This window comes from Podarcis muralis, chromosome 11 (assembly GCF_964188315.1).
Source record: "Podarcis muralis chromosome 11, rPodMur119.hap1.1, whole genome shotgun sequence".
In the NCBI taxonomy this organism is placed as follows: domain Eukaryota; kingdom Metazoa; phylum Chordata; class Lepidosauria; order Squamata; family Lacertidae; genus Podarcis; species Podarcis muralis.
Genome location: NC_135665.1, coordinates 66,195,452 through 66,223,323, shown reverse-complemented (window position 1 = coordinate 66,223,323; position 27,872 = coordinate 66,195,452). Strand labels below are relative to the sequence as shown.

The 27,872-nt window shown below is 53.5% G+C and overlaps 1 protein-coding gene across 6 annotated transcripts in view; it reads right to left on the bottom strand.

The window, feature by feature from the left end:
- Nucleotides 1–27,872, bottom strand: part of LOC114606451 (phospholipid-transporting ATPase ID-like) — an 87,409-nt gene that overhangs the window by 54,728 nt on the left and 4,809 nt on the right. For 2 of the 6 annotated variants that reach the window (XM_028748728.2, XM_028748729.2), the window contains exons 2-3: nucleotides 21,840–21,921; nucleotides 8,934–8,992 (exon numbers count right to left, since the gene is read on the bottom strand). In XM_028748728.2, the coding sequence (XP_028604561.1) occupies nucleotides 8,934–8,992; nucleotides 21,840–21,885 (105 nt within the window). In that variant the 5' untranslated portion in view covers nucleotides 21,886–21,921. Of the gene's footprint in view, nucleotides 1–8,933; nucleotides 8,993–14,481; nucleotides 14,623–15,454; nucleotides 15,658–19,641; nucleotides 19,763–21,839; nucleotides 21,922–27,366; nucleotides 27,519–27,554; nucleotides 27,864–27,872 lie in introns of those variants that run through there. The other 4 variants (XM_028748727.2, XM_028748725.2, XM_028748730.2 and 1 more) reach the window with 4 other exon arrangements.

Below are 27,872 nucleotides of genomic sequence, written 5' to 3'. Positions count from 1 at the left end.
GTTCTATTATTCTTTCTTGCATTTGGTTCTTGTTCTCTAGAGCTTCCACTTTGGAGGTTAGATTGTTGATTAGTACCTGCATGGGAGCCATTGTGGCCTTCAGTGTTTCTTCTAATCTTGCTTCCATTTCCCTCAGATCTCGTTTCGTTATTGGGTGGTCATCATCTTGAAGGGGAGTTACCATCTTAGCATTGTTTGCCATCTCCCTGGTTGGTGTCATCTCGGTCTCCCTGATGGTTTTGGTTTGAGGTTGGCTTGGCGTCCTCTTGGGGTTGGGCGTGTGGTGGTTAGGAGTTGTGGCAGTGGTGATTCCTGGGTATTGTTGGGTTGCTGAGCTGATCAGGCTTTGTTGGCTGGTGGCTTTTACAGAGCGTTTGGATTAGGTGGTCATTTGTGTCACTTCTAGCCTATGTTTTAAGAACTTCTCTAGGGCTTCTGTAGATGCCTCAGCGGTGCCGCCGAGGCGGGGGGGGGGCAGGTAAGCAGAGATGGGTATACTAACGGACAGACAGTTCATATAAAGGGAGGGAGGTTAGCAGGTAGAGATGCAAGAGATTAGAGGGGTGGGGCCAGGGGAAATATGTGTTTAGGAGGGGGTTGTATATGCCCAAAAGGGGTATTGGGGTCCAGTTAAGGTGGAAGTTGGGGTTGGGAGTGCACTCAGAAACAGAGGCAGACAAATAGGGTATATGTAAAGGGTGGAGGGGGGAAAGGGAAGAAAAAGAAGAAAGAAAGAAAAAGGGGGGAGGCGGGGGGAGAGAGGAGATTGGAGTAAAAGAGGAGAGAGAGAGAGAAAGAGAGAGAGAGGAGAGAAAGTACAGTAATATCAGCGGTATTAGAATGCAGCAGTAGTTTTAGCTATAGTATGAGGGGGGCAAATTATGATAGGGTGATATGAATGTGTGTATGCGTTTCCTTTAGGGGAAGGGGGGGATGGAGAGAGGGAGGAGGGAGAGAAAAGGAGAGGAGGAAGGGGAAGGGTGGGAAAAGGAAGGAGAAGAAAAGAGAGGGGGAGAGGGTGAGCTGCTGCAATGGTATGGGGGGGAGAGTCTTATTTTAAAAGAGGGGGTGGGGGGGAAAGGGCTCCCTTCTCAAAAACAAACTGATGAACAGGCTAAAAAGGGGGGGTTGATTTTAAAAAATAAAAGAGATAGAAAACAAAATTGGGGATGGAAAATGAAAGGTGGAATAAAGGGAAAAAATGAGGAGGGGTGAAGAGAGAGATGGGAGAGAAAAATAAAAAAGGGGGAAGTTGAGGGGGAGAGTATCAATAGCAATAGCAGTGATATGGAGGAAATTTTTGTTTTAAAAGAGAGTGGTGGTCGTAGCTGGGGGCGAAAGATTCCCCCTTCAAGAACAAACCAACAAGAGCTTTAAAAAGAGAAAGAGGGAAAGAAAAGAATAATAATTGTATGGTTTGGTTTTGTTTTCCCCCCCCCAAATAATAATAATAATATTTCCCCCTAATTATTATTATTTTTTGTTTGTAAAAAAGTAATTAAAAATGTACGGGTAAAAGATAAAAATGAGAATTAAAGGTAAAAAAGAAAAAGGGGGTTGTCTTTAGATAGAGCTTTTTATTTTATTTTTTTAAAAAATGAGTAAAGTGTAGGTAAAAGAGGGTAGGTAAAAGAGAGTGGGAAGTCTGGGGCGAAGTGGCAGTCCCAGGAAATGGCCTGTGATGGTTCAGGGTTGTTTTCTGGGTACTGCCATTTTAAATCTTAAGAGGGGAGTTTGAGGTGGAAATAAAATGAGGTTTAAATTGAGGGTGTGTGTGTGGAAAAGTGTGTCTTTAAGTAGTGTGTAGAAAAGATAGAAATAAATATAAAGATTCAAATAAAGGGTGGCTGCAGCAGCAGTGGCCCCTCTTTTAAAAAGAAAAGTGGTAAAAGTAGGTATATGGGGGGGGGGGAGGGATAAGAAAGATATATAGATATGTATATATATTCTTTTTAAAGGGGGGAGGAAGGGGTTAAAAAAAGGGGGAGTTAAAAAAAAAAAAAAGAAAGGGGGAAAAGGGTAGTTTTTTTCCTCCTTTGTTATGCAGCTTCTCTGTGTTTTCCTTGCCGCTGGAGCTCCCGGTAGGGCTCAGCCACGTGCGTTTTTTTCCCTTTTCTTCCCCGAAGCCTTCACCGTGCTCACCTACCTCTCCTCTGCTTTCCCGTCGGCAGAGATGGGGGCAGCAACGGTAAATTTGGGGCTCCTTTTTCTTTCCTTCCTTTTCTTCCTCTCTCTCCCTTTCTTTCTCCCTCTTTGCGTTAGCTCCACTGTCCTCCTGGTTTTGGAGCTCCTCTCGGCTGTTGGGGGGGGGGGGTCGGGTGCCTTTCCGGTTCAATCTCAGTCGTGGGGGGGGTGCTTTGGCTCCTTTGATAGATGCCCGGGCACCCCCAATACCTCTCCGCTGGCAGTGTTGGCAGCAGCAATCTTGGGGGTCCGGGAATTGGCCAGACAGAGCCTTTTAATGTGGCTGGCTTCAGGAGCTCTTTTCTTCTGCTGCTGCCGCCATGCTGCCTCGCCCCCGCTGTCACAAAGAATCAATTTCTAGGAATGAAGGTGCCCCCACCCACTTCCCCCTAATCACCCCCATCACTTCCGTGTCTTGCAACCTGATCTCGCAACCACTTTGCTTTCTGTGCTGCCACCCCTTATCTGCTCTCCTTGACCTTGGGCTGAGCGGATGGACACTGTCCAGCAAAAGGGAGTCTGTTAACTCTCTCTCTCCCCCAGTGTTTTGTCTCCTAGTTGTTCCCCACCCAGTATTTCCCAGCTTCTGCCTTCTGTGAAATGCCCTCTGCAAACCACTGTTCCAAATCTATACTGTCCTCCTGCTCCTGGGAAGGTTCAGGATCCTGATCAGGAGCAGGGGGAGAGGGAAGGCTCCCACCATTCCTCCTCAGCACGGTCCCTGACACCTGGTGGCTCAGAAGAAGGTGTGAAGAATCAGGGGCTCCCTGGATGGAGGCAGAGAGAATGGGGGTCTCGCTTTCAGATCCACCCCAAGCCAAGGGCCAACAACCACGTTTCCTTCTTGGCGGCATGAAAATGCAAAAAAAAAAAAAAAAAAAAGAACCCCTCATCACTTTACAGGGAGCTGCTTTTTCAGAAGCTCAACCCGCCTTCAGAGGCACTTCAGCAGTTCCATTTAGGGGCCTGCTGAGAGTTAAATGTCCCATCTCTGCTCTCTGCGCCTCTTAATCTCCTGATCCGGGAAGGTGCACCGAACACTCACAGAGCCTCAAGATGGGGCCAGTGGGACGCAGCACCAGCCAGGGACAGCCAGGATGCAGCAGAGAGAGGGCCTGAGATGGCTAATCAGAGACACGAGCTCCACCATCATATAGAAGCATAGAACCATAGAATTGGAGAGTTGGAAGGGACCCCCAAAGGCCATCTAGTCCCACCTCCTGCAGTGCAGGAATCGCAGCTAAAGCATCCCTGACAAACAGCTCAGACACTTCCACTGAAGGAGAGTCCACCACCTTCTGAGGGAGGTCAAATGGCTCTTCCCATCAGGAAGTTCTTGCTAATGTTAAGCCAGAACCTCCTTTCTTGAGCTTTGAATTGGTTTGGGTCCTCCTGTCTGGAGCAGGGGACAACAAGCTTGCTCCATCTCCTGTGTGACAGCCCCTGAGGTGTTTGAAGATGTCTCTCATATCGTCTCTCAGTCTCCTCTTTTCCAGGCTAAATATCCCCAGTTCCCTCAACCGCTCCTCATAAGGCTGGGTTTCCAAACTCTGGATCATCTTGGTCGCTGTCCTCCACACCCCTTCCTACTTGTCAATTTCCTTCTTTTTAAATTAAAATTCTGTGGTGCCCAGGACTGCAAGGCAAAGGAGGACCCCAATCCCAAGCTTTTTGGCAGAACTGAGCCAAACCCAGCAGCTCTGGAAGGAGGCTCAGCTCACACACCCAGTTCTGCAAAGTTTCTGAATGTTCTCCCGGATACATAAACAGGATGCAGGATTAATGCTTGCAGAAATGTGGAGACGCATTTCTAGAGTGCCTCTAGACACAGAAATGTGCGTGCAAACTCTTTCGCACGCAGGGCGATGCTGAACTGGGGGCTTAGTTGGTGCCATCAAGTTCTGGGCTTCTCCCTTGGCTGCTCAGGCTGCCAGAAGCTTCCTAAATTTGGGGAGATGCCCCAGAGATCAGCTGCGCTGGCTCAGCACCCCCTGCTCTTGCCGCCTTTGGGGATTCGGTCATTAGGAGACGGTGGAGCTAACCAACCACTCGGCATGGATTGCAACGCACAGCACTGCCTCCACCTCCTGTGGGAGAGTTTTGGGTCCTCCTGCTGTGTTTAACAGGCGCTCTGTCTGACTGTGGCAGAGAGAAGATGAGCGGGTGATTAGCACTCGGCACATGCTCATCATTAAGCACCTTCCGTGCTGAGCTTGCCGTAATCCTCCCCCATATGATTGCTAAGTTGCAACAGAAACATTCCCTTCCCAAGGAGACCCCCCTCTGCCCTGCGCAAGCGCTCTGCCAGAGAATCACAGCACCATAGAATTGTAGACAGTTGGAAGGGACCTCGAGGGTCATCTAGTCCAACCCCTGCAATGCAGGAGACTCGGCTGAAGCATCCCTGACAGATGGCCTTCCAACCTCTGCTTCTAAACCTCCAAGGAAGGAGAATCCACCATCTTCTACCCTGAAGTCAAACAGCTCTTGCCATCAGAAAGTTTTTCCTGATGTTTATTCAGACTCTCCTTTCTTGTAACTTGAAGCCATGGGTTCGAGTCCTACCCTCCAGAGCAGCAGAAAACAAGCTTGCTCCCTCTCCCATGTGACAGCCCTTGAGATATCGAAAGATATTGGATATCAGTCTTCTCTCCTCCAGGCCAAGCACTCGCAGCTCCTCCAGCCACCTCTCAGAAAGACTCTGCCCCGTCTGAGCCGGACTGGGAGGCCAGTGAGAGTGAGACGGAAAGGCATCTCATTCACCTCTGGGTGAACTGGCAGGCAGAGGCTGCAGCCCTGCTTCCCTGCCATGCTAGCTGCGATGTGCCAGCTCGCAAGTGGCTGGGGGCTCAAGACAAGCAGCCACACCTGGCCTGGGCTTGCAATAGCTTCCTCTTCCCAGCTTCCTCCATTTCTCTTGCTGCACAGGACCACATCCTGGGGGTGCCAAGAGGGCTGCAGCAGTGAGCCTTGGCAGGAGGCCCTTCATGTCACAGAATCACAGAACTGCAGTTGGAAGGGACACCAGTGGTCATCTAGTCCAACCCCCTGCAATGCAGGAATTGCAGCAACAGAATCTCCAATAGGCGCTCATCCAAACTCTGTTTAGACTCTCCTTTCTTGTCATTTGAATCCCCCATCCAGGGATGGGTGACTGGATTCTTCCCCTGCTGCCAAAGGACTCTGAAGAGCAGCCAAGGTGCCCATGGGACTAGATCCATGCCTGGGAACTGCTTAGGGTAGATCGGGCCGTGGGTTCTGGTCATGACAGCTTTACTGGAGCTTCCATGTTCAGAGGCAGTCTAACTCTAGAAACCTGTGGCTGGGGAGAATCAGCACAGGAGGGTTATGGCCCTGCTGCCTCTTGGCCACTGCAGGAAAGGTGCTGATGCTGGGGGTTTGCTCCGTCCCTGAGTCACTGCAGGAGTCTCCTGCTATCCTGAGCTCTTCTGCCTTGGCCCAGCTGCCTCCTTGCCAGCCTTGATGCTTGCGTGATAGCACAGTTGGTCAGAGGCTGGTGCTGCTGATAACACCAAGGTGGCAGGTTCAACCCCCTATGGGGCAGCTGCATGTTCCTGCAGGGGGTTGGACAGGGTGACCCTCGGGGTCCCTCTACCATTCTAGGATTCTATGACCTGGTCCTTCTCCAGGGGCACCGCATGGGACGTGCTCAGTGGCCAAGCCAGGATCCCCAGCACCAGAGCAGGCAGCCAAGGCCGGGCCAGCCAGTCTGAGCTGCGGCTGCTGTGCCTTTAAGCGCCTTCTCTGCTCTCGGAAGAGGCGCCCGGTTCTCTTTCCTCCCCCCTGGGCAGCTGGGCTGGTTGACAGCCAAGGCCAGGCTGCCGGCCAGCCCGTTTCCTCCTCAAAGACATTTGCTCTCCTCCTCAGCCTGGCCGCCTACAGACACTCCAGACAGGCAGCCCCCCACCAACTGTTCTGCTCCCAGCCCCCCTCGACCTCGGAGGAGCTTCTGGGAAGTTGTCTGCCGAAAAGGGGAAAGGGCTGGTCAGCAGAGGAAGAAGCGGGAGATGCAGGCCCTGGGCTCGCTCTCTCTCTATCCCAGGGTCCACCACCTTGACCAACTGGCCCTAGTGGGAGGACAAGCACAGAATCCTAGAATTGTGGAGTTGGGAGGGACTCCCCAAATGTCATCTAATCCAACCCCGGGCAATGGAGGAACTGCAGCTCAAGAATCCCTGACCGAGGGCCAGCCAAGCTCTGCTTTGAAAGACTGTAGCTGCCGCTTGTTCAGAGATACGCCCGTCTTCAGCAGATAGGACGCCCTTCCAGAAAACAGCTTTTGCTTCCAAAATAGCTCGTATTTGTACATGCCCCAAAGCGACCCCTTCTTTTCTCCCTCCGACTTCCTTCTCTGCCACGCTCACTGCTCTAATTGTTCTGTATTTGGTTTCCCCCTTTTCTTTTGGGATATTAAAAGCTGCCTTGTTCCTGGTCAGAGTTCTGACCCATCGTATGCCAGGGTCAGGCCTAGCAGGGTGCCACCTACAATTGGTACAAGGCAAAACGGCAAGCGTGGATACGGAGAGAGAGAGAGAGAGAGAGAGAGAGAGAGAGAGAGAGAAAGACAAGGGCAGAGAGGGACCAGGTTTCCCTCCTCCGCCTCCACCCAGCTAAGGTGGAGGTGAGTTTCCCTCCTCCGCCTCCACCCAGCTAAGGTGTGTGAGCAAAGTTGGCCTTCTTCGTCAGCCCCAGTGGATGGTGGCCTTGGGTGCCACTGGGCAGAGCGGTGGGACATAAATCTAAACAACTGCCCATGCATTCAGAGGTGGACCAAAGTGCAGGCAGGAAGCTGGGCTGAGCCCATTTCACTGAGAACGTGGATGCGCCTCCAAATGGCATCTGGGATGCAAACCCCAAATGGATCCCAGCTCCTGATCCCTCAAGGGACTCAGGTGTGGGTCTCATGATCAGGATCAGGGTGCCTGGCTCCAGAGACAGCCAGCACCATGCCTGGACAGAGGAGTCTCCACGGAGCCAGCTGCCCCCTAAGCTGCCCATAAGAGGACTGGGCAAATTCAGGGAGAGAAAGGCGCTCCGTGTCAGAGGCATTATTCCCCCGAATGCCAGCTGCTGGTGGGCAGAGAGCTCTTGTGCTCATGCCCTGCTTGTGGGCTTCCCACAGGCAATTGGGTTGGCAGCAGTGAAAATGGGAGGCTGGGGCGAGCTGGCTCTTCTGTGGCCTGATTCAGCAGGGCTCTTCTGAGGGTCTTGCGTTCTGTTCCCTCCTCCTCCTCCTCCTTCCAGGCCTGCAATGTGATCACACCTTCTTCCTGCCAGGCCTTGGCCCCCCTGGGCTGCTCACCAGCTGGGGGCTCCTGTTCTCACTCAAGCCTTCCTGCACAACGGAGCAGCTTCAGGTGTCAGTTCGCAGCAAGGAGTGGGAATCCACAGCACTATTTTGGGAAGGGAGAGGAGGCTTGGCAGATCTCAGGGCAACTGACAATGTGAGATTCGGAAAAGGTGGCGTGTGTTTGTGTGCATCCTTGGCACAGGCTGTCAGGCTCCTTGGCTTCCTCCCTCTTGCCACCTTCCTCCTCGCTCCTGCAGAGCCTTCTGCTCAGCTAATGCAGGAACAAACAGGTACAGTCCGGTGACAGGTTCACACGGGAAGCTGAGGTTTCCCTGGCCCTGAGGCTCTGTGGCAGGAAAACGCCTCACGAGGAGGAAGGGGACTGGTTTGCCAAGTATCTTCAGCACCAGGAACTCGGCTGGAAGTCACTCTGCACCAGCCCTGGGGTGAGCCATTGCCAGCACTGCAAGGGCTGTCTGTGGTGTGCACCCAGAACACCCCAGAGACTCTCTCCATCTGTGGGGGTGCAGTGGGGCTCTTTGCTTCCACGGAGGGCTCACCCACACTTCATCTTGTCCTGCACCTAGGAAGCACAAGTCTGAGCAACTTGCCTCAGCCCCACCACTTCCCCCCAGAAAATGCTCCCCGCACTTCATTGGGGGGCTGCAATGGGGAAAAGAAGCCCAGTGCCATGGCGCCAGCAGGGCTGTCCAGAGCTCTGCAATGCTCTGGCTGCTCCCCTTTTCTGCTCCCTGAAAACATCTCTTTAGTGGGAGCTTTGCTTGAGTTCCTGCTTTTGCAGGTTTCCAAGACAGATCCTGAAGCTGAGGCTCCAAGACTTTGGCCACCTCATGAGAAGAGAAGACTCCCTGGAAAAGACCCTGATGTTGGGAAAGATGGAGGGCACAAGGAGAAGGGGACGAATGAGGACGAGATGGTTGGACAGTGTTCTCGAAGCAACCAGCATGAGTTTGACCCAACTGCGGGAGGCAGTGGAAGACAGGAGGGCCTGGCGTGCTCTGGTCCAGGGGGTCACAAAGAGGCGGACACGACTAAACGACTCAACAACAGGACCCCATTGCCAGCTGGAAGAGCCGCAGCAATACAAACACACCCAGATGCCATTCAAGCACCCATCAGCCGCCCCTTGGGATGGGTCACCCAGAGAACATCATGGCCAAGTGGGGAGATTTGAACCCTGGTCTCTCAGGTCCTAGTGCAACTCTCTAACTGGCAGTGTGCAATACTCAGCCTGGCAGCTGCAAGGTGCTGCCCCCCCCCACTGGCAGAGCAATGCCACACACACACACCCCGAGCTCAGGATCCCTGCTCCCCACACTCTCCAAGTGGCAACTCTAACCAGGCACCAGCTCTTGCTCTGCGACCATTTGGCTCGAGCTCGGCTAGAATACGCAGCTGCTGGCGCCCAGTTACTTACGGCATATTCAAACTGGAGGTTGAAGGCTCGGTCATTGGCGCGAAGGTGCCTCTCATGCTCTGTGGAGGAGAGAGAAGAGGTTAAGACAGAGGGACACAAAATGGGACTTGGACACAGCTTTGAGATGCGCCCTATGTGGGGCTGCCTTTGAAGGTGACCTGGAAACTACAACTAATCCAGAATGCAGCAGCTAGACTGGGGACTGGGGGCAGCCACCGAGACCATATAACACCAGTCTTGAAAGACCTACATTGGCTCCCAGTACGTTTCCGAGCACAATTCAAAGTGTTGGCACTGATCTTGAAAGCCCTAAACAGTCTCCACCCCGTACACCGGGGTCCATCTCCCGAGGGTCTTCTGGCGGTTCCCTCCCTGTGAGAAGTTACAGGGAAGCAGGCAGAGGGCCTTCTCGGTAGTGGCGCCCTCCCTGTGGAATGCCCTCCCATCAGATGTCAAAGAAATAAAGAACCATCGGACTTTTAAAAGACATCTGAAGGCAGCCCTGTTTAGGGAAGCTTTTAATATTTCATGAATTATTGTATTTTAATATTTTGCTGGAAACCCAGCCAGATGGGAGGGGTATAAACAATTTATTATTGTTGTTGTTGTTGTTATTATTATTATTATTTATTAGAGATACATGAAAATCATAGAACTGTGGAGCAGGAAGGGACCCTTGCGGTCATCTAGTCCAATGCAGGAATAACAGCTAGAGAATGACAGAGGGCCGCCCATCCTCTGTTAAAAAACCTGTTTATCCATGTTCTTAAACACAAGTGTGGCCATGAGCTGCAAAAGCTACACTCTGCCTCCAGCTGGCAATGCTTCTGAATCCCAGTTGCTTGTTTCCCACAGGCAGAACCGGAGGCTGGACTAGGTGGGTCTCTGGCCTGATCCAGCAAGCTCTTCTCATGTTCTCCCTCCCCAAGGTGTCTGTGGGTCCTGTAGCCACTGGGGACCAACTAGAGGTGGGATGCACATCCAGGAACGCTCTTCCTCTTCCTGCTTTACATGCCACCTTCCAGGAGCCAGCACCACTGACACCAGGCTAAACTCCGTGCAGAACTGATAAGGCCGGGACCCAAAGGTCTGTGCAACCCAAGGGTGTCGCCTGGGACAAAGGTTAAGGGTGGAGGAGATAAAGGCAGAGCGAAGATGAGATAGGAGTCATAAAATGGGACAGGAATTGCAAGGAAAGCAAGGGATGGAGGACACACCAGGACACCTTCAACTCCCTCCCAAGGAGGGAGCTCTGGGCGTGGATCAGGCCAAAGGGGGCCCATCCTGTCCAGAGACCTGCTCTTTGCAGTAGCCAACCAGAGAGGAAGCTCAAATGCAGGACTAGCTGCAACAGCCAAGTTCTAAGCCTCTGGCTGTTCCCATCCTGTCTCTGATCCTAGAAGCAGCGTGCAGCCACCAGGGCTCCTTCCACTGGGGGGTCTTCTGATCCTCCACCCTCCTCCCCTTTTCAGCTGCTGTTGACTGCTCCCAGTCTATTCTGGACTCCTCCTCAAGGAAGAGGAAACTAAGAGCGCCAAATCAACGCTGAGGGCAGAAACCTGAATTTGGCAACCTGTGATGGAATCCCACCTACAAGGTGTTGAGAACCTGGAAGGGTCCTCTGCATGGCAGCTCTTGAACCCCAGGGAGGGTGAAGGCAGAAAAGCAGAGCAGGGAGATTTCTGGCACCCAGCACAGAACTGAGTATAGCATCTAGATCAAGGGAAGTAATAGTGCCACTGTATTCTGCTCTGGTCAGACCTCACCTGGAGTACTGTGTCCAGTTCTGGGCACCACAGTTCAAGAAGGACACTGACAAACTGGAACGTGTCCAGAGGAGGGCAACCAAAATGGTCAAAGGCCTGGAAACGATGCCTTATGAGGAATGGCTAAGGGAGCTGGGCATGTTTAGCCTGGAGAAGAGGAGGTTAAGGGGTGATATGATAGCCATGTTCAAATATATAAAAGGATGTCACATAGAGAAGGGAGAAAGGTTGTTTTCTGCTGCTCCAGAGAAGCGGACACGGAGCAATGGATCCAAACTACAAGAAAGAAGATTCCACCTAAACATTAGGAATAACTTCCTGACAGTAAGAGCTGTTTGACAGTGGAATTTGCTGCCAAGGAGTGTGGTGGAGTCTCCTTCTTTGGAGGTCTTTAAGCAGAGGCTTGACAACCATATGTCAGGAGTGCTCTGATGGTGTTTCCTGCTTGGCAGGGGGTTGGACTCGATGGCCCTTGTGGTCTCTTCCAACTCTAGGATTCTATGATTCTATGAAGAGTTGGAAGAGACACCAAGGGCCACCTAGTCCTGCAATGCTGGAATCACAGCTGAAGAAAACCCCGACAGGTGGACATCTCTGCTACAAAACCTCCTGCGAAGGAGAGTCCACCGCCTTCCAATGTTGAGTCAGAAGCTCCTTTCTGGCCATTTGAATCCCTTGGTTCAGGTCCTACACTCTGGAGCAGCAGAAAAGAAGCTTGCTCCATCCCTGGAGATATCTGAAGAGGGCTCTCCTATCACCGCTTCTCTTCTATGGGCTAAACTCCCTCAACTCTTCCTCCTAAGGCTTGGCTTCCAGACCTTCATCACTGCCCAGGATTCTTCTGCCCACAGAGCCAAGCCTGCGCCATGGAGCTGCTGAGAGACAGCAGTGGATCTCCTGGCCCAGGAGAGCTTGACGCCTCAAAGCATCAGCCGCCACCATCCAGCCTGCCTCTCCCACCAAGGCCCATAGACAAGGCTCCACCTCATATATGAAGATCACTGCAGATGGTGACAGCAGTCACGAAATTCAAAGACGCCTGCTTCTTGAGAAAAGCAATGACAAACCTAGACAGCATCTTAAAAAGCAGAGACATCACCTTGCCAAGAAAGGTCCGTATAGTTAAAGCTATGGTTTTCCCAGTAGTGATATATGGAAGTGAGAGCTGGACCATCAAGAAGGCTGATCGCCGAAGAATTGATGCTTTTGAATTCTGGTGCTGGAGGAGACTCTTGAGAGTCCCATGGACTGCAAGAAGAGCAAACCTCTCCATTCTGAAGGAAATCAGCCCCTAGTGCTCACTGGAAGGACAGATCCTGAAGCTGAGGCTCCAAGACTTTGGCCACCTCATGAGAAGAGAAGACTCCCTAGAAAAGACCCTGATGTTGGGAAAGATGGAGGGCACAAGGAGAAGGGGACGACAGAGGACGAGATGGTGGGACAGTGTTCTTGAAGCTACCAGCATGAGTTTGACCCAACTGCGGGAGGCAGTGGAGGACAGGAGGGCCTGGCGTGCTCTGGTCCATGGGGTCACAAAGAGGCGGACACGACTAAACAACAACAACAACATCATCATATATGAATGGCTGCCGGGAAGCCAGGAGGGGATTCTGACTGAGCTTTGCCCATCTCTCTCCTCTGCCTTGGAGGGTGGCAGCCAAAAACCACCGCCCACTCTTCTTGGGGTGAATCCATGGTGTGACCTGGTCTGCTCAGCCCCCTGGCATTTATCTCCCATGGCCAATGGGCTGCTGCTGCAAATGGTAAGTATAATCCCCTGGCGTGCTCTGGTCCAGGGGGTCACGAAGAGTCGGACACGACTAAACGACTAAACAACAACAACATAATCCCCATGTTTGATCTATCAATTGCTAGTTTGTGGGGTGCTGGAAAATGTGGGGGGTTTGCTGCAAAATGCTGCAACCCCCCCCCCCCGAAACCCTGGGAAAACTTTGGCACAGGTTTGGAGAGGACCCCACATTTTGGGGTTCAGAGTTAATGGGTCTGCAAAGGATGCCTCTCAGCCCCTCGCATTTAAGAAATGGGGCAGGAGGAGGACTGTCAGGTCAAGACGACCCAGATTTGAATTCCCCACTGAAACTCATGGCTGGGTCAGGAGATGCACATCAACCCACTTATTTGGGAGGAAAGGCAGGGAGGTGGGGAAAGAGTGGGGTTTTTTGTTTTTTTTTAAGTACACTGGAGGGAATGACTCATCCAACCTCCGATTTCACAATGTGGAAAATAAACAAGATTCTTGCAGCAGAAACTGGAGTCCTTTCTCTCCGCTGCCCCAGGCAGTGAGATTTGGGAAAGATGCCACAGAGCAACATCTGGACAGTGGGTGGGACATTTGGGCTAGCGGAGGGGGCTGCTGCTGCTGCCGAACACACAAACTCAATGGGGCATGAAGTCAGCAGCAATGGTGGTGGTGCGATGGATTGCAACCTCAGCCCACCTGGTGCAAGAAAGGAGGAAATTGCCCAGGACTGAGTTGGGCCTGCCTAGTACAGAGATACCTTCTCCCCACCCAACTCCAGTGCAGGGTTGCGGTTGTGATTCACTCCAAGCTGCCTCCCTCAACGTAGAACACAAGAAGAGCCTGCAGGATCAGGCCAAAGGATCTAGTCTAGAATCCTGTTCTTGCAGTGGCCAACCAGAGGTCATAGAATCAAAGAACTGCAGAGTTGTACGCCCCCCCCCCCCCGGATAATCTAGTCCAGAGACAGCCAACTTCCAAGAGACTCTGATCTACTCACACAATTAAAAACTGGCAGGAACACGAAGAGGCGGACACGACTAAACGACTCAACAACAAAGCAGGTGTTAAAATCTAATTGAGGTTTCTGAATCTTGGAATATCCAGGCTAGCCTTCTTGTAAGGGAAGGAGAGCCAAGGAAGGTGCTCTGTGGGGGAGGGCAAATGGGTGGGGCCCACCTGTTAACTCACAGGTAAGGGGGGAGGACAAAAGCCAGAGTTTAGAGTTGAATTTTGAGTGATGTTACCTAAAATCAAGGCAGCAAGCACAGAGAGAGGCTGACTTCTGCTTGAATTCAAGGCTGCATCTCTGGGAGAAGCAAGACTCTTTTGGGGTGTCAGTGCTGTGAACCCCTCTTTCGCAGGCTCAGGCAGCATGTATGTGTCAACAAACCATCGATCATAAAGACACCAGTGTGTCTTCACTGCGCCTCATTCCCAAATGCAAACACGAACTCTGGGCAAGTACTTGGAACCCCTGGAATCTCCCACCATTCAGAGATTGCGGGGCAGCGCGCAATGCACAGACGACCGCAGGCGCATGCAAGCACTTGTGGCATTGCGCCTCCGCTCCACAAGCGAGTTGTATGCAGGTGGCACGAACCCCCTTCTCTTGGCCACAGATCTTCAGACCCTTTTCAAAAGCCATGTTCTTAAAAGATGTTCCCACAGGAGCCTCGGAGTCTCTAAAGGAGGAGATGAAACCTTTAATTTTCCAGAGCTTCTTAAAATAGCACCGGTGCCGGTGGGAGAGTTGTGACACCAGTCCTGTCACAACAATGTGCTTAAGATTTCTATCCTGTTCTTACACTGTAGAGTGAGTGCTCAAGGATGCTCTCCGCGAGGTAAAATGTTGGGTGTAGTCCAACCTGCTGCAATGCAGGCTTTGTTTCTTCCGCTGCGAGAGATAAGGTGCCCTGGCACACTCGGACGCCCTCTTTCTCGCTCTGTCACCAGTGTCACGGCTGACACCTGGGTTCAAAGTCAAGGATCTGGGGGCAGCCCCACCCCCCAGCTCACTCACCCGAAAGGACAAGCTCTGGCCGCTCAGCCCCAGTCTTGGCCCTCCTTCTCGAGAGGTGGTGGGACTCCAGAGACCTCAGAGCCATCTCTGGTTGGGCGGATAATGGCTGGATTCATCCGCAGGAATCCAGAGAGCCTTTCTCCAGAGCAGGGGGGCCAAGACAGGCTGCCTGCCCTCAGCGAGAGGGTCAATGATTAAACAGCAAGAGAGATAAGGGGAACCGGAGCCCAGGGCTTCCCCAGGCAGCAGGGCTTTTGTGCAAGGAATCCGCAGGGAGGACTCAATTGCTGAGCACCATCCAGCAAACACCTCGGCTGCTGGGGGTCGCAATGTCTTGGTGTTCCCCAGGAGCCCCTAGGGAAATGTGTGTGGGGGGGGTCTTTCTCCCGGCAAGCAAAGCCATTGAGGTTGCACTATGTGGAAGAGGGTTGTGTGTCTCAGGGCCCTACTGGTCAGTGTCCATGTCATCTACAAGGGATGGTTGGCTTTTGCTGTTTTGTGTTTATGATTTTTACCTCTAAACCGCCTTGAGTCCTTATTAGGAGAAAAGGTGGGGTATAAATAATTATAATTATTTCTCACAATCTGGTGTTTCATTGCAAGCCACCCTGCATGGACTTTAGTGGAGAAGTGCAGAGTGGAAGAAATGGAAACAAGCAAAGGCATAAAGAAAAAGGGGCAACTCTCTCATGCGCCACAATCTTTGTGCCATTTAGGAGACTTGGGAGAAGTGCCCCTGTCAGTCAAGCAAACAGGCAGACACCCGTCACAGCCACACCATCTATGCAGAGCAAACTTAAAGCACTTAGCCCCCTCCCCAAAATCCTGGGAACTGCAGCTGACCTCCACAAGGAGCCACTGTTCTCAGCACCCTCCATAAATCCCAGATCCCTCTGGTTAGTGAGCTGGTGCTATGGGGCCCTGACTCAAGTCTACTTTAGCGCTAAGAAGAAATGCTGTTATTTATTCGCACCTGTTGAGGCCCAGGAAAGGAGGGCTTCTAAACGGTGATATTGACGGCGGACACCGTTCTCACTCATGAATGCAGCATCTGGCGGCACCGCGGGAAGAATCTACCCCATTTTGAAGAAATCAGTCCAGGCAAGAGAACTCCATGGCACTGTGGGCGGGATTGATTGGCAGGTGTCTCTCGCTTACTAAGGAGCTAGAGGTCCCCTGCAGAGAGGAGGGGGGGGGGCAGCAGAAGCGTTATCCATTCACTCACTCACACGCAAAAATTGTGGTCAGATTACCACAAGTCGCCACTGCTTCCTCTACCCGGTTCTAACTCCCGCCAACTACCTGGGAAGTTGATGGGTCTCCTAGAGTGATAAAGAGGAGGGCCTGTGCTCCCCCCACCTCCCTACCTACTGGGAGGTCCAACCCAAGAAGGATCCTCCCCATGAGAGCAGCCCAGCAGAGGCCACAAGCAAGTCACCTGCCACAGGTGACTCAGGTAAGGGATGTCACACCTCAAGGCAGAGAAGCCTGTGACTTCAGGGCAGACAACCTCTTCTGCCTGCGCTAGGTCCCAAGTCCAGCCCCCACACAGGGACCAATAAAGGGGTCTTGGGGACCCCCTTGTGCCACCTGACTGTTCACAACTAGCCATACTGGTTGGGGCTGGTGGAAGCTGTAGCCCCTGAAGCAGAGGATGCCAGACTTGATGGTTGGGCTCAGGAGAAAGTTCTGGGAGCTGGAGGTGATGGGGGGGGGCTTGGATCCCTTGCACTTTGCATGCACATTGTGTCCCAGATTCATCCCCATCAAAAAGGTCTGGCGGTGTAGGGCTGGCAAAGGACCTTCCTGCGACCCAGGTCTTTGACAGCTTCTGTCAGTCAGCAGAGACACTCCTGAGTCAGATGGAGCAGGGCCAGGACTCCATAGAAGGTGGCTTGCTGGGTGGAGTCTGCTATTTGTGTTTCCCAGAGATGGACTACAGATGACCAGCACAGGTAACTGCAGGCAGGTGGGCTTTTCCTTCGGAGTAGCCCCTTTCCTGGCAGGGATGCTCCAGGGCGCCTTCGAGGCTGAAGTGACAAGTCCCTGCAGGAGGTGGGAGATCCAGCCTGGTATGAAGGTGGGAGATCCAGCTAGGTAGCCCAAGGTCTTGTGCCCGCCAACACCACCCACTGCAAAGCGGAGGGGGACCTCCTGAAGCTCTTAGACCAGCTGCTGGGATTGGAGCAGGCGAAGTCTCCTGGTGTGCCAGAAATGATCTCCAGACTTTTCCTGGGAGCTCTTCTTTTGCCATCATCTTGGTTCTGGAAGTGGGGAAGGAATGGAGGAGATTCCCTGTGAGCAAAGCATGGGATTGATCCAGGAGAACCTCATCAAAGCTGGACTCAGGAGACCTTCCAGCAACCGGCCCAGGAGACCAACGGCCGACAAGTCCCACAAGTCCCTTATGCTCCACACTGAAGTTCAGAGGACGGTGGCAGTGTGGTGGGAGGTCTTCTTGTTGATGCTAATGCTGCTGCAACCAGATGTATTCTGTCTGAACCACCAGGGACAGCCTCCCTTTCCCAGGACAAAATATTCCATTTCACTCTGGGGTGGAGAAGGGTCACTCTCATGCCCTGTGCAAATATTTATGCAGGTGGGCCAAGGGACTTTCCTGCTTCTCTGTGAGATTCCCAGTATCTGCCCTGCATCCCCCAACCCCCAGGCCACCTGCCCCTCTTTCGAAGCCCATCTCCTCCTCTTCCTCCTCCTGTTTCCTCCTCTTCTGCCCTTTGCCACTCCTATGGCAGAAAGCAAAACCAGCAGCTGCTTCACTTCCTCCTGGAAGCCCAAATGCCATGCAAACAGCACCTCCAGCACCTGCAGGCTTCTGGTCAGCCTTGGCCAACCTGGTGCCTTCCAGATGTTCTGGACTCTTAGCTTCTATCAGTCCCAGCCAGCCAGACCAAGGCTCCCTTGTGAGAGCCAGTGTGGTGTAGTGGTTAAGAGCGGTAGTCTCGTAATCTGGGGAACCGGGTTCGCGTCTCCGCTCCTCCACATGCAGCTGCTGGGTGACCTTGGGCCAGTCACACTTCTCTGAAGTCTCTCAGCCCCACTCACCTCACAGAGGGTTTGTTGTGGGGGAGGAAGGGAAAGGAGAATGTGAGCCGCTTTGAGACTCCTTAAAGGTAAAGGTAAAGGGACCCCTGACCATTAGGTCCAGTCGTGACCGACTCTGGGGTTGCAGCGCTCATCTCGCTTTACTGGCCGAGGGAGCCAGCGTACAGCTTCCGGGTCATGTGGCCAGCATGACTAAGCCGCTTCTGGCGAACCAGAGCAGCGCACGGAAACGCCGTTTACCTTCCTGCTGGAGCGGTACCTATTTATCTACTTGCACTTTTTGGGGTGCTTTCGAACTGCTAGGTTGGCAGGAGCAGGGACCGAACAACAGGAGCTCACCCCGTCACAGGGATTCGAACCGCCAACCTTCTGATCGGCAAACCCTAGGCTCTGTGGTTTAACTCACAGCACCACCCATGTCTTTTGAGACTCCTTAGGGTCGTGATAAAGTGGGATATCAGATCCAAACTCTTCTTCTTCTTCTTCCCCCCAGGCATTGAAGATCCAGGCCTGAAGAGCCCAGAACATCTGGAGGGAAGGAGGTTGGGGAGTTCCCCTAAGAAGCAGAGAAGGTGCCCCAATATTAAGCTCCCAAACACCCCCCTTCCCAGGCTGGTCTTTGCTTTCTCTCCTCCTGCTCAGATCCACACAAAGAGCTGTTGGGGGGGGGGGGGGCAACACATTCATCTCTCCAAAGGAGAACCCAAACTCCTGCTGCAGAGTTTCACAGCACCTTGTTCCCACAAGAGGCTCAGTCCCCTCCTAAATATCCACATCTGAAAGAGGACAGGGGAAGGAGGTGATGTTCCGCCTCGGCTAAGAGGCTCTTCTGTTATCAGTTCTGCCTCCAGGAGGGACGGCTGCTGCTTGCATGGCTTCAAGGGCACAGGCAGCGACTCCGACTCCTCCTCTTAAGTTGGGCAAGGGCCAAGTGGGGTTTTCCATCTTCTGCCAGGATCCTTTGACTTTCCAGTAAATGTCTCTGCTGGCCTTTGTTCTCTTCGAAAGCCTTTGCTCCGTCCACCTTTTCCCATGAAGCCGGGATAAGTGCAAAGAAAAGCAGGAAACGGTCAAGGCGGAGAAGGCCAGGCTGGGGGCCAGCCAGGAAGCAGACAAACCCCTTTTCGTCTTCCAGCTCCAAATGTGGGAATAAATAGATGTGTTTGCAGCTGCGCCAAAGCAACAAGGCCAGAAAGGGGAAAGGCGAGGGGGCTCCTGAAGGGGCTTTGCTATGCTGGAAGCCCCTTCCCATCTTGGTCTTTGCAAGGCAGCTGAAGAAGGGCTATAAATGGCTCCTAGCCAAGATGGCTCTGCTTTGCCACCACAGAGGCAGCGATGCTTTTTCCAGTTGCTGGAAATGGCAGGAGAACTTTTCTGCTTGAGTGCTGCTTGCAGGTTTCCCAAAGAGGCACCTAGAGGGGTCACTGGCCGGGTCCACAGACTCTTCTTACATTCTCAACTTTCCTCGGCTGCAAGCCAGGGCTCGGCTCTTCTGCGTGTGCCGCTTGACCCATCATCACATGCCACGGCCACCAGGTCACAGAGGCCAAAGGAGCCCCAGCTGTGGCCCAGCACAGCCCCATGCCAGCCTTGGGCAGGTCCTTCGCTAGTTGGGCTGCTGGACCTCAGAGAGACTGATGTGGTTCTGCCTCGGATTCTGTGCTGCTCACGTGGTCCCCCTGAGGCTTCCTGATTCAGGAGCTACAACAAGGCACACTCAGCCTCTTTCTCATAACTCACAGCATCTCCTCGGAGCCAGAGCTCAGGGAAGGTTTGTTCTGGAAGCTGCTAGCCAAGCCCAGGAGCAGAGGAAGCTGCCGCCAGCCCATCTTCTGCACCCGCTGCCTGGCAGGGTCTCCACCTGGGTCTTTCCAAGCCCTTCCTGAAGGTGCTGCTGGCTGAAGCCAGGACCTCCCTGCATGCAAAGCTCTAGCTCCCACTGAGCTCAGGCCCACCCCAAACCTGTTTCCCACCCGCCTGGCCTGAGGCTACAGAACAGGCTTCCACCCGCCCCCACCCCATCCTTTGCAGCATTAGGGGTTGTGGTCTTTTCAAAAGAGGGACTTTTTTTGGAAGGGGGAGGGGAGGGAGACCTACTTCAGCTCAGACATCCTGCGCTTTCCTTCTGGATATTTGCTCTTCTCATCTTTTCCCCTGGCCGAATCAGCTCTGAATCCCCCAGATCCGGGGTCCCCAGACGCCGTCATACGCAGCCCCCCTAAATTGTAAACATACATTTATTGGAGGTTTCCCCAGGAGAGCAGCTCTGCCCAGCCCCTCTCTCCAGCCACAGCCAGCGGGGGGGGGGGGGCGATTGTGGGGGGATGGGTGCCATGCACCCTCTCCTGAGTCGACAGGATGGGGGGGGTTGAGGAAGAGAGCGCTGGGAAAGTTCTAAGAAAGGGAAAGTCAGTTGGTGGCAGTTGGAGGGAGAGGGAGGCCAGGAGAGACTGGAGGGAGGAGGAAGAGGAAGACAGGAAGGACCCCAAAGGGGGCTTGCAAGACACGGGAACTATTCATGGCACCACTGTTACATAATGAGGGTGTTTTGAAAGCCATTTGAGGTCTGGTTCATGTGTGCTATCGACTGCTTGCGTTTAAACTGTTTTAAACCACAGCACAAAGAAATATAGGTAAGCTTTCCTTGGAATAAAGCCTTGAATCTCCCCCCCCCACCCCCAACTGAAAGCTGCTGGCCTCACACAAAACTCAGGTTGTGGTTTCCTATTGGGCTGCTCTCCTGCAAGAAATAAGTTTGGGGTGAGGGGTGGGTGAGGAATAAACCTTGCAGGAGCAGCCAAGCCCCACTTTCCCTCCTGCATGAAAGGGGGGGGGGACCAATTTCCAAACATCTCTTGGCCAGGGCGAGCGAAGGGGGACTTTGCGTGGACAAGTCAAAGGCTTTCAGAGGAGGAATCAGCAGGCAATGTTCTGGCAGGTTGCACAATTTCCTCCCTTCTTGCTTAAGCTGCCCATTGAGCACAAAACGAGAAATTCAGCCTCCCCACCCCCTCCCGACACACACAAACCAAAATGCACTGCCAGAGTTCATCTTGAATCACAGGATGGGGGGGGCAGCCCTGAAAGCCCCCCAAGCCAGGCCACGTGCAGGAAGCCACTTTGCTCAAAGCCACAGAACAGCCCTGGGGAGAGATTCCCCTTCTGTACTTCTCAAAGGTCCAGCCCCCCTCTGGGACGTGGTCCTTGCACTTCCCCACCCCGAAGAGCCAGAGGAGAAGTGAGAGGTGAAAGGGAAAGAGGCCAGGCTCTCTGGCTGGGCCACAAACCTCCTTCCACTTCCCGTTTGCCTGCACGTGGCAGGCTGGAGACACAGAAGCCCTGGCTGGGCGTTAGCGTCGCAGGAGGGAGAAGGGGGGGGGGCAAAGCGTCGGAGCTCCGTCCCCCTTGCTGCTTCAGAGAGGGCAGTGCTCCTGCTGCACCCACAGCCTGGAGAGGAAACCTCTGCAGCAAGGAGGCTGCTGGGCTCGTGCAGAAGCTGCCCCATAACCTGGGGAGGACAGAGCGAAGGACGGGGACAGAGCCAGCACTTCCACACTCAAGGCCACGCTCCGTGGCGGGCTCAGCTCTGCCTGCTTAGTTAGCAGTGCCAGATTACCAAACGGGCAGAGGAGGCCCCGGCTGATGTGCCCCACGGCAACGGATCAAAACAGTATTGATTTGGTCTTGAAAGAATATTTTAAAAAATTGGGAGATAATTTGGGAGGGGGTCCCTGAGATTTCAACTGCCTAGGGGCCTCCACAGGGTTTAATCGGGCAGTGATAGGGAGCGGCAGCCCTGCTTCTGAATGCCAGCTGCTGGAAACCACAGGAGGGGCTGCTTGAGGGTGCCCCATTGGGGCCTCTGGCTGGCCACTGTGAGTCTGGACAGATTCCTCCATTTCAGGGGGTTGGACTAGATGACCCTCGGGATCCCTTCCAACGCAACAATTCCACAATTCTATGAATTACAAGGAGCTCTTTCCCCAGGCCAAAGCGACTGGACCAAGCCCGTTGTCCTGTGTACATCTCTGGGACCCACAAATCTGATCTCTCCGGGAGAGAAACCCCCTGCCCCTCCACCCCTTGTGGGAAGGGGCTGCCTAACCAGCCTCCCTGGCACATGGCCTGGGCTCCGCGCTCCAGGCAGGGAGCTGTAACCAGATGCCCGGCAGGTGCAGGCTCTGCTGTGCCGCTGGAGAGACGGGTGGATGGAGCGCCAGGCGACAGCTGAGTCTGCAGGGCATCAGGGCAAGAGCCAGGGAACTGCATCCACCGCAAGAGTCCAGCTGGCTTACCTTCCAGCCGCTTCTTCTGGCCAGACCCCAATCCAAAGAGCGGCATCCCGGCAGATCCTTTCAGCAGTCTGCTCTGGAGTTCCTGGAGAGGCAGAGAAAGAAGAATCTTGACTCCAAGGCACCTCTTGCTTCTACGGCCAGGTGGCTCAGCCCTATCTCTGAAGAAGCAGACACAGTTCAGGGGGCAGGTACGGTTACAGCACCACGTGGAGGAGGAGGGCAGCCGTCTCGCTGCCGCTCACCTGTGCTACTCACTTTGCCTCGCAGCAGGTGACTGTGTGCTGCAGCCCACCTGGGGCCTGTCGCTCACCTGTTCTCCTGCCCAGGTGTTCAGCGTGGAGAGGCAGGGGGCCAAAGCAACACCCTCCCGGCCCCCCCAAAAGGGCAGAGCAGCCGTAGGAGGGCAAGAACAACCCTGAGGAACTCCCTGCCCAGTGACATCAGGCAGGTGTCCTCACTGAGCCCTTTTGGACATTTTCGCTTAGGCAAGCCTGTCGAGATAGTCAGAAGGCCGGTGCAATTTTTAACCTCCTTTGAGTCTGTTGCTGCTTTAACTTTTCAGAAGTCTTCAATCATTGTTGCCAATTCTTCCTATGATAATTTTAGCATTTTGTCTTTTCCGTAAACTAATTTGAGGGTTTTTAAAAAACAATCAAACAGTGTATAAATTTTATGAATTAAACAAAAAAGTGAACAGGTCAAGAGGCAATAATGTGGTGCTGAGAGAAGCCGCTCCCCTCGCCAGCATGGAAGAGGGATCTGTTTTGCCTGTTGCTGGAGTTTCAAGGGAGCTCCTCTTGGGAAAGGAGCAGAAAGCAGCAGGGGGCCAGAAGAGGCAGCTGCCAGCGCCCTGCCTGCCCCCAGTCCGCCTGAAGGCCCCTGCCACTCCTACAGTAGCACCCGGCCCCACATGCCTGCCTGAGATCCTCAGGGGGTTGAAGGAGGCGAAAGGCAGTTGCACCCCAGGGGGAAAGAGGGAGATGGGTGGTCCACAAGGCAAGCAGCTGTTGCAAGGAAGAGCTCCATCTGCAGATCACAGGGAGAAGCCAAATCTCAGGTTGCCAGGAGCCTCCTGGGCAGCACCTGAAATCCTTGAGTTGGAAGGGACCCCAAAGGCCATCCAGCCCAGCCCCCTTCAATGCAGGAATCTCAGCTCAAGCATCCCTGACAGACGACTGCCCAACCTCTGCTTGAAAACCTCCAGCGAAGGAGAGCCCACCCTCTCCGAGGGAGTCCAGTCCGCCTCGCAAGCTACTAGCCCTCAAGGAACACCAAGCAGCCACGCGAGGGCAGACGAGATGTGTGCTGCTAGGCGTCCTTTGCCCCTCTCCCTCCCCCCCTTTCCTCTGTCCTCTTAGTCTTCCCCCCTCCTTGCCCCTGCCATAATTGGGGGGTGGGGGGACAGGGGCCCCTCCCCTGATCCCAGGACCAAGCAACCATCAGATACAGAGACACCAAGAGGAGGGAGGAGGAGGCAGTTGAAAGGCAAATGGGATCTCGCCTCCATCCTGGGGCAAATGGCCTCGGTGGGGAGGGGTCTCTGGACCAGGGCAGGGGCAAAGCCTTCTGTCTCCCTGCCCCACCCTGCAAGAGCCGCCCTCCCTCCAGCTACAGGTCTTCGTCTAGTGTTTTAACTCCGTTATACGGTTACCTGCCCTGAGAGGTGCCAAGTAACCAGAGCCGACCAGGCGTCTGCCACCCCTTCTGAGACAACCATCTGCAGTAACAGGAGAGCCCAGCAATTAAGGGCCATACCGTTCCCCTCCAGTGCGCAGGGATTGTTCCTCTGCAGTAACAGAGAGAGGGGGAAGAATAGGCAGCCGGGGCCCAAAACAGATTTGCACAACGGCCGCGATGTCGCCGCTAATGGCACTTTAGGACGGTGGCAACTAGCCTTGCTTGGCTCCAGCAGGGAGGGAAGCCCCCAGAGATCTTGTGGAGACCTGTCCCGAAGGCATAATAATAATAATAATAATAATAATAATAATAATAATAATAATAATAAATTATTTATACCCCGCCCTCCCCAGCCAAGACTGGGCTCAGGGCGGCTAACACCAGGTATAAAAGCAAGATTAAAATACAACATTAAAATGCAGCCTCATTTCAATAGAAACTCAAATCAAAAACGTTTTGGGGATGAAAACATCAAATCTTCACCAAGGCCAACTATCCAGACTGGTCCTACATGGGCCAGAAAAAAGCCAGGGAAGTCCCCAAATAGGAGTTCCATCACAGAAGGAGAAAGGAAAAAGGAAAGCTTTGCTCTGCTTCTGGAAGGGATTGCAAACCACATTCCGGATGGGAAGCAAGCTAAGGCACACGCCTTCAGGAGCAGGGCGAGAGTGCAAGGACATCCGGGGAGAGCCGGTCTTTGACTCCCCACAGTAGCAAGAGGGACGCAGCCTGTACTGTTTTCCAGGGCCTGCTAAAAACATTGCTATTAATTTGCTTGGACACCCACCCACCCCTCCTGATTCCTGGGTACCAGACACTGGATTTAGCATGTTAAAACCAAGCCAGGCTGGCCTCTCCTGTCCAGGAGATCACCTGGGAGGGGCTCTTAAGCCCTAGAAAACTGGACTCTTAGAAGAAAGGGGCAGGGAGAGAGGAGAGGAGGTTGCTGAGGACCCTCGTAGCATTCAGGGTGTTGGAGATGAGCGGGGAGGGCCAACAGATTTGGCTGTGCCTCATGCATATCAGAAAAGAAGCCCAAGTCTTACAAAAGACCTGTCAAGCATCTCACAATGGGGAATGCCCTGCTACCCTGGAGCCTCTCACTGCTTGGATAAGGGTGTATGGTTGATTTGAAAAGTATTGACTGAGAGGACACCCTGATTTAGAAGGCCTCCTGCAAGAGGGAAAAGCAAAGCAAATGTCTTCAGTTTGAAGATTAGTTTTGATTGGTAGTTGAATTAAGAGGAGTTATATTTTAGATATATTTATGAGACGTCCACTGCTTGAGATAAGCAGTGTATAAACAATCCATTTGCTTAAGAGCCAAACTACATTTCAAATGTTCTGTTCCAAAGAACAAAACTCATTCCCTTTATTCACACAAACCAGCCGAAGCCATTCCCAATTGAGCTCAGTCAGTCAGTAGCTCAGAGGGAAATGGTTAACGATCTCTGTGATGAACAGGAACGGTTTTTGTGATGCTCAACAGAGTAAATGAGAGATTCCACTTCTGCCATTTGAAATGTTTTGATAAATTGTTCCATTCCTTGGTCTCGCCTTGCTGCATCTCTTATACGCATTAGGATGAAGAAATAATAAATTATCTAGTTGAGCGACATCTGCCTGGGAGCAGCGTGGAACGTCTCCTTTTTTGGAGATCGCACCACTGTCCAGGGTCGGCTCCAGCTCTGGCCGCGTCACCAAATCTATTTTTAATTTTCCATTTTGCACATCTTTTTGCCGAAAGAGGATTCTCTTGCACTTTCCAAGATGTCCTTCCAAGCATTTCAGACACCGGCATTCTGTTCCGCTTGCTGCGGTAAGACTATAATTTTGGCAGAACCAAAACCCAGAAGGCCAGAAGGCCAGGTCAGTTCAAAAATGAGGAGGAGTGGAGGCGGAATAAGCAGGACCTACCAGCTGCTTAGAGCTGTGTGGATCTCTGCCAGAGAAATGATACATGTTACACCTCTTTAGGCAGGGACACTTCTGACCCTAAACTTCTGCTGCCCTGCAGGATATCTTGAGGAGAAGAAAGACTTCAGGAAGCCCAACACAAATCCGAAGTGGAGTCCCTAAGGCAGTTGGGCGGCACCTTGAATGCCTCCTCCTGGCAACTCTGGCAGCCAAGCTGGTGCCCAACATCTCCCTCTGCTTCCCTGAGGACCACATGAGGGAGGGGGCGAAAGGGGGTCATTTGGGCAGCCCAGGACCTCCAGACACACTGCCTGGGCTTGCACCCCAAGGAGGTCACTTGGGTGCTGCCAGCGCAGCCGTCTGACTTCACCCCAGAGGTGCACTCCACTGTCTTCCAAGACAGGCAGATGCCAACAATATTATTCATTACATTTGTTCATCTTGCCCAGGACAACCCAAAGTGACTTCGCATCCCACCCACTTCCAAAAGGCCACAGAGAGTTAAAGGCCAAAGCCCAGGTTACAGAGGGAAGTTTTTGCCTGGCACCTAAAGATATATAAGGAAAGCACCAGGCGAGCCTTCCTGGGAACAGCAGCCCAGAAGCAGGAAGACGGCAAGGAATTATAAGGCTTCTCCTTTGGCCTGGAAGGGGGAGGCAAGAAGCGCTGCTTTGGGCTGGGAATCATCAGACAGTGCAGAAGGGGAAGAGGAATCGAGAGAGAAAATGAGGCCCCTTCACTTTCTGACTTGGAGAGGCTGTTTTGGTTCTGCCTGTGGCTGCCAGAGAGAGGAGAAAGGCTCCCTTCCAACCAGGAGCTTATGGTAGAAAGTCGCCTCCTGCATTAGGAGGAACTTTCTCCTTGACAGCGGAAGGCTCTCCCTTGGAAGGCGGCAGACTCTCCTTCCTTGGAAGGTTTTAAGCAGAAGTCACCTGTCAGGGATGTTTGGGCTGCAATTCCTGCATTGCTGGGGGTTGGGCTAAAGGTAAAGGTAAAGGTACCCCTGCCCGTACGGGCCAGTCGTGTCCAACTCTAGGGTTGTGCGCCCATCTCACTTAAGAGGCCGGGAGCCAGCGCTGTCCGAGGACACTTCCAGGTCACGTGGCCAGCGTGACGAAGCTGCTCTGGAGAGCCGGCACCAGCGCAGCACACGGAAACGCCGTTTACCTTCCCGCTATAAAGTGGTCCCTATTTATCTACTTGCACTTTAAGGGTGCTTTCGAACTGCTAGGTGGGCAGGAGCTGGGACCGAACGACGGGAGCTCACCCCGCTGCGGGGATTTGAACCGCCGACCATGCGATCGGCAAGTCCTAGGCGCTGAGGTTTTACCCACAGCGCCACCCGCGTCCCTTGGGGGTTGGGCTAGATGACCCTCAAAGGTCCCTTTCAACTCGATGACTCGATGATTCCCCTCGCGGTCCCAGAAATAGGAATGCATTTGGGTAACATGCAAACTCACATTGTCAGTCGGATCAAAGGCAAATGACTGAAACAGGTGGGCAGACCTCGTGCGGACTTGGCTTCCCCAGCCAGGATGCAGGTGCACAAAAAGGAAACACGCACACAAACCTCTGATCTGAGGAGGCCTGGGATTAAAGCAAGGCTCTGCCTTTTGTCCAGTCCCTCAGCTTTGGGCTTCTAGCCACATTTTTCTTCCCCAACTTGGCCAAAGCTCCACTGCCTTGTCAACCCAGAAGAGTAATTTGGGGAGAAGGGTAGCTTGCCTCACTGGCTGGAACTGCCAAGCGGAAGCCTGTCTCTTCCCAGGGGCCTTCCAGGGCCTTTGTCCCGACCCAGGCAGGGTCCCCAACCATCTCCCTCCTCCACCCCGCCTCCTGCTCTCCCTGCCATGGAAGATCCGGGATCCTGGCCGCATAGCAGAGCGGCACCCACGACAGCCAGCAAAAGCCGACTCACTTTTCTGTTACATACCAACCCGCATCAGCGCTAGACTGTCAGTGAGTCCTGCTCGTAAAAACTCCTTTGCAGTTCCAAGCAGGGAAACCTGCATCCGTCAGAACATCCCAAGGGCTCAGGAGGAGACCTGCGGCCACCACATGCCCAGCTGAACCCAGGCCAGGAACCTGGCTGCGCCTCCAGCCTGCCTTGGACCAACATACCCTGCTCTCCGCAGGAGGGTGGGCTTCCCTGTCGCTCCTTGACGCCAAGACCCTCTGCAGGAGCCCAAACATGTCCCGTGGCATTTCCTTTGCCCCAGAGCGGAGAGAGGTTCTGCAAAGGAGACGGGGGCACAGCTCCACAGCCTGACCCCCCAGCAAAGCTCCTAGATTTGCTCCGGTTCTGACGCCCTCCTGGAAAGGAGGCGTGGGAAGAGAGTTGCCCGAGCGGCAGCTCCTCCTCCTCCTCCTCTCAGACAGCAGCTGGGCCACATCTGGGGCTGACAGGAAGGCAAACAAGTCACCCCAGGAGCTCCCATC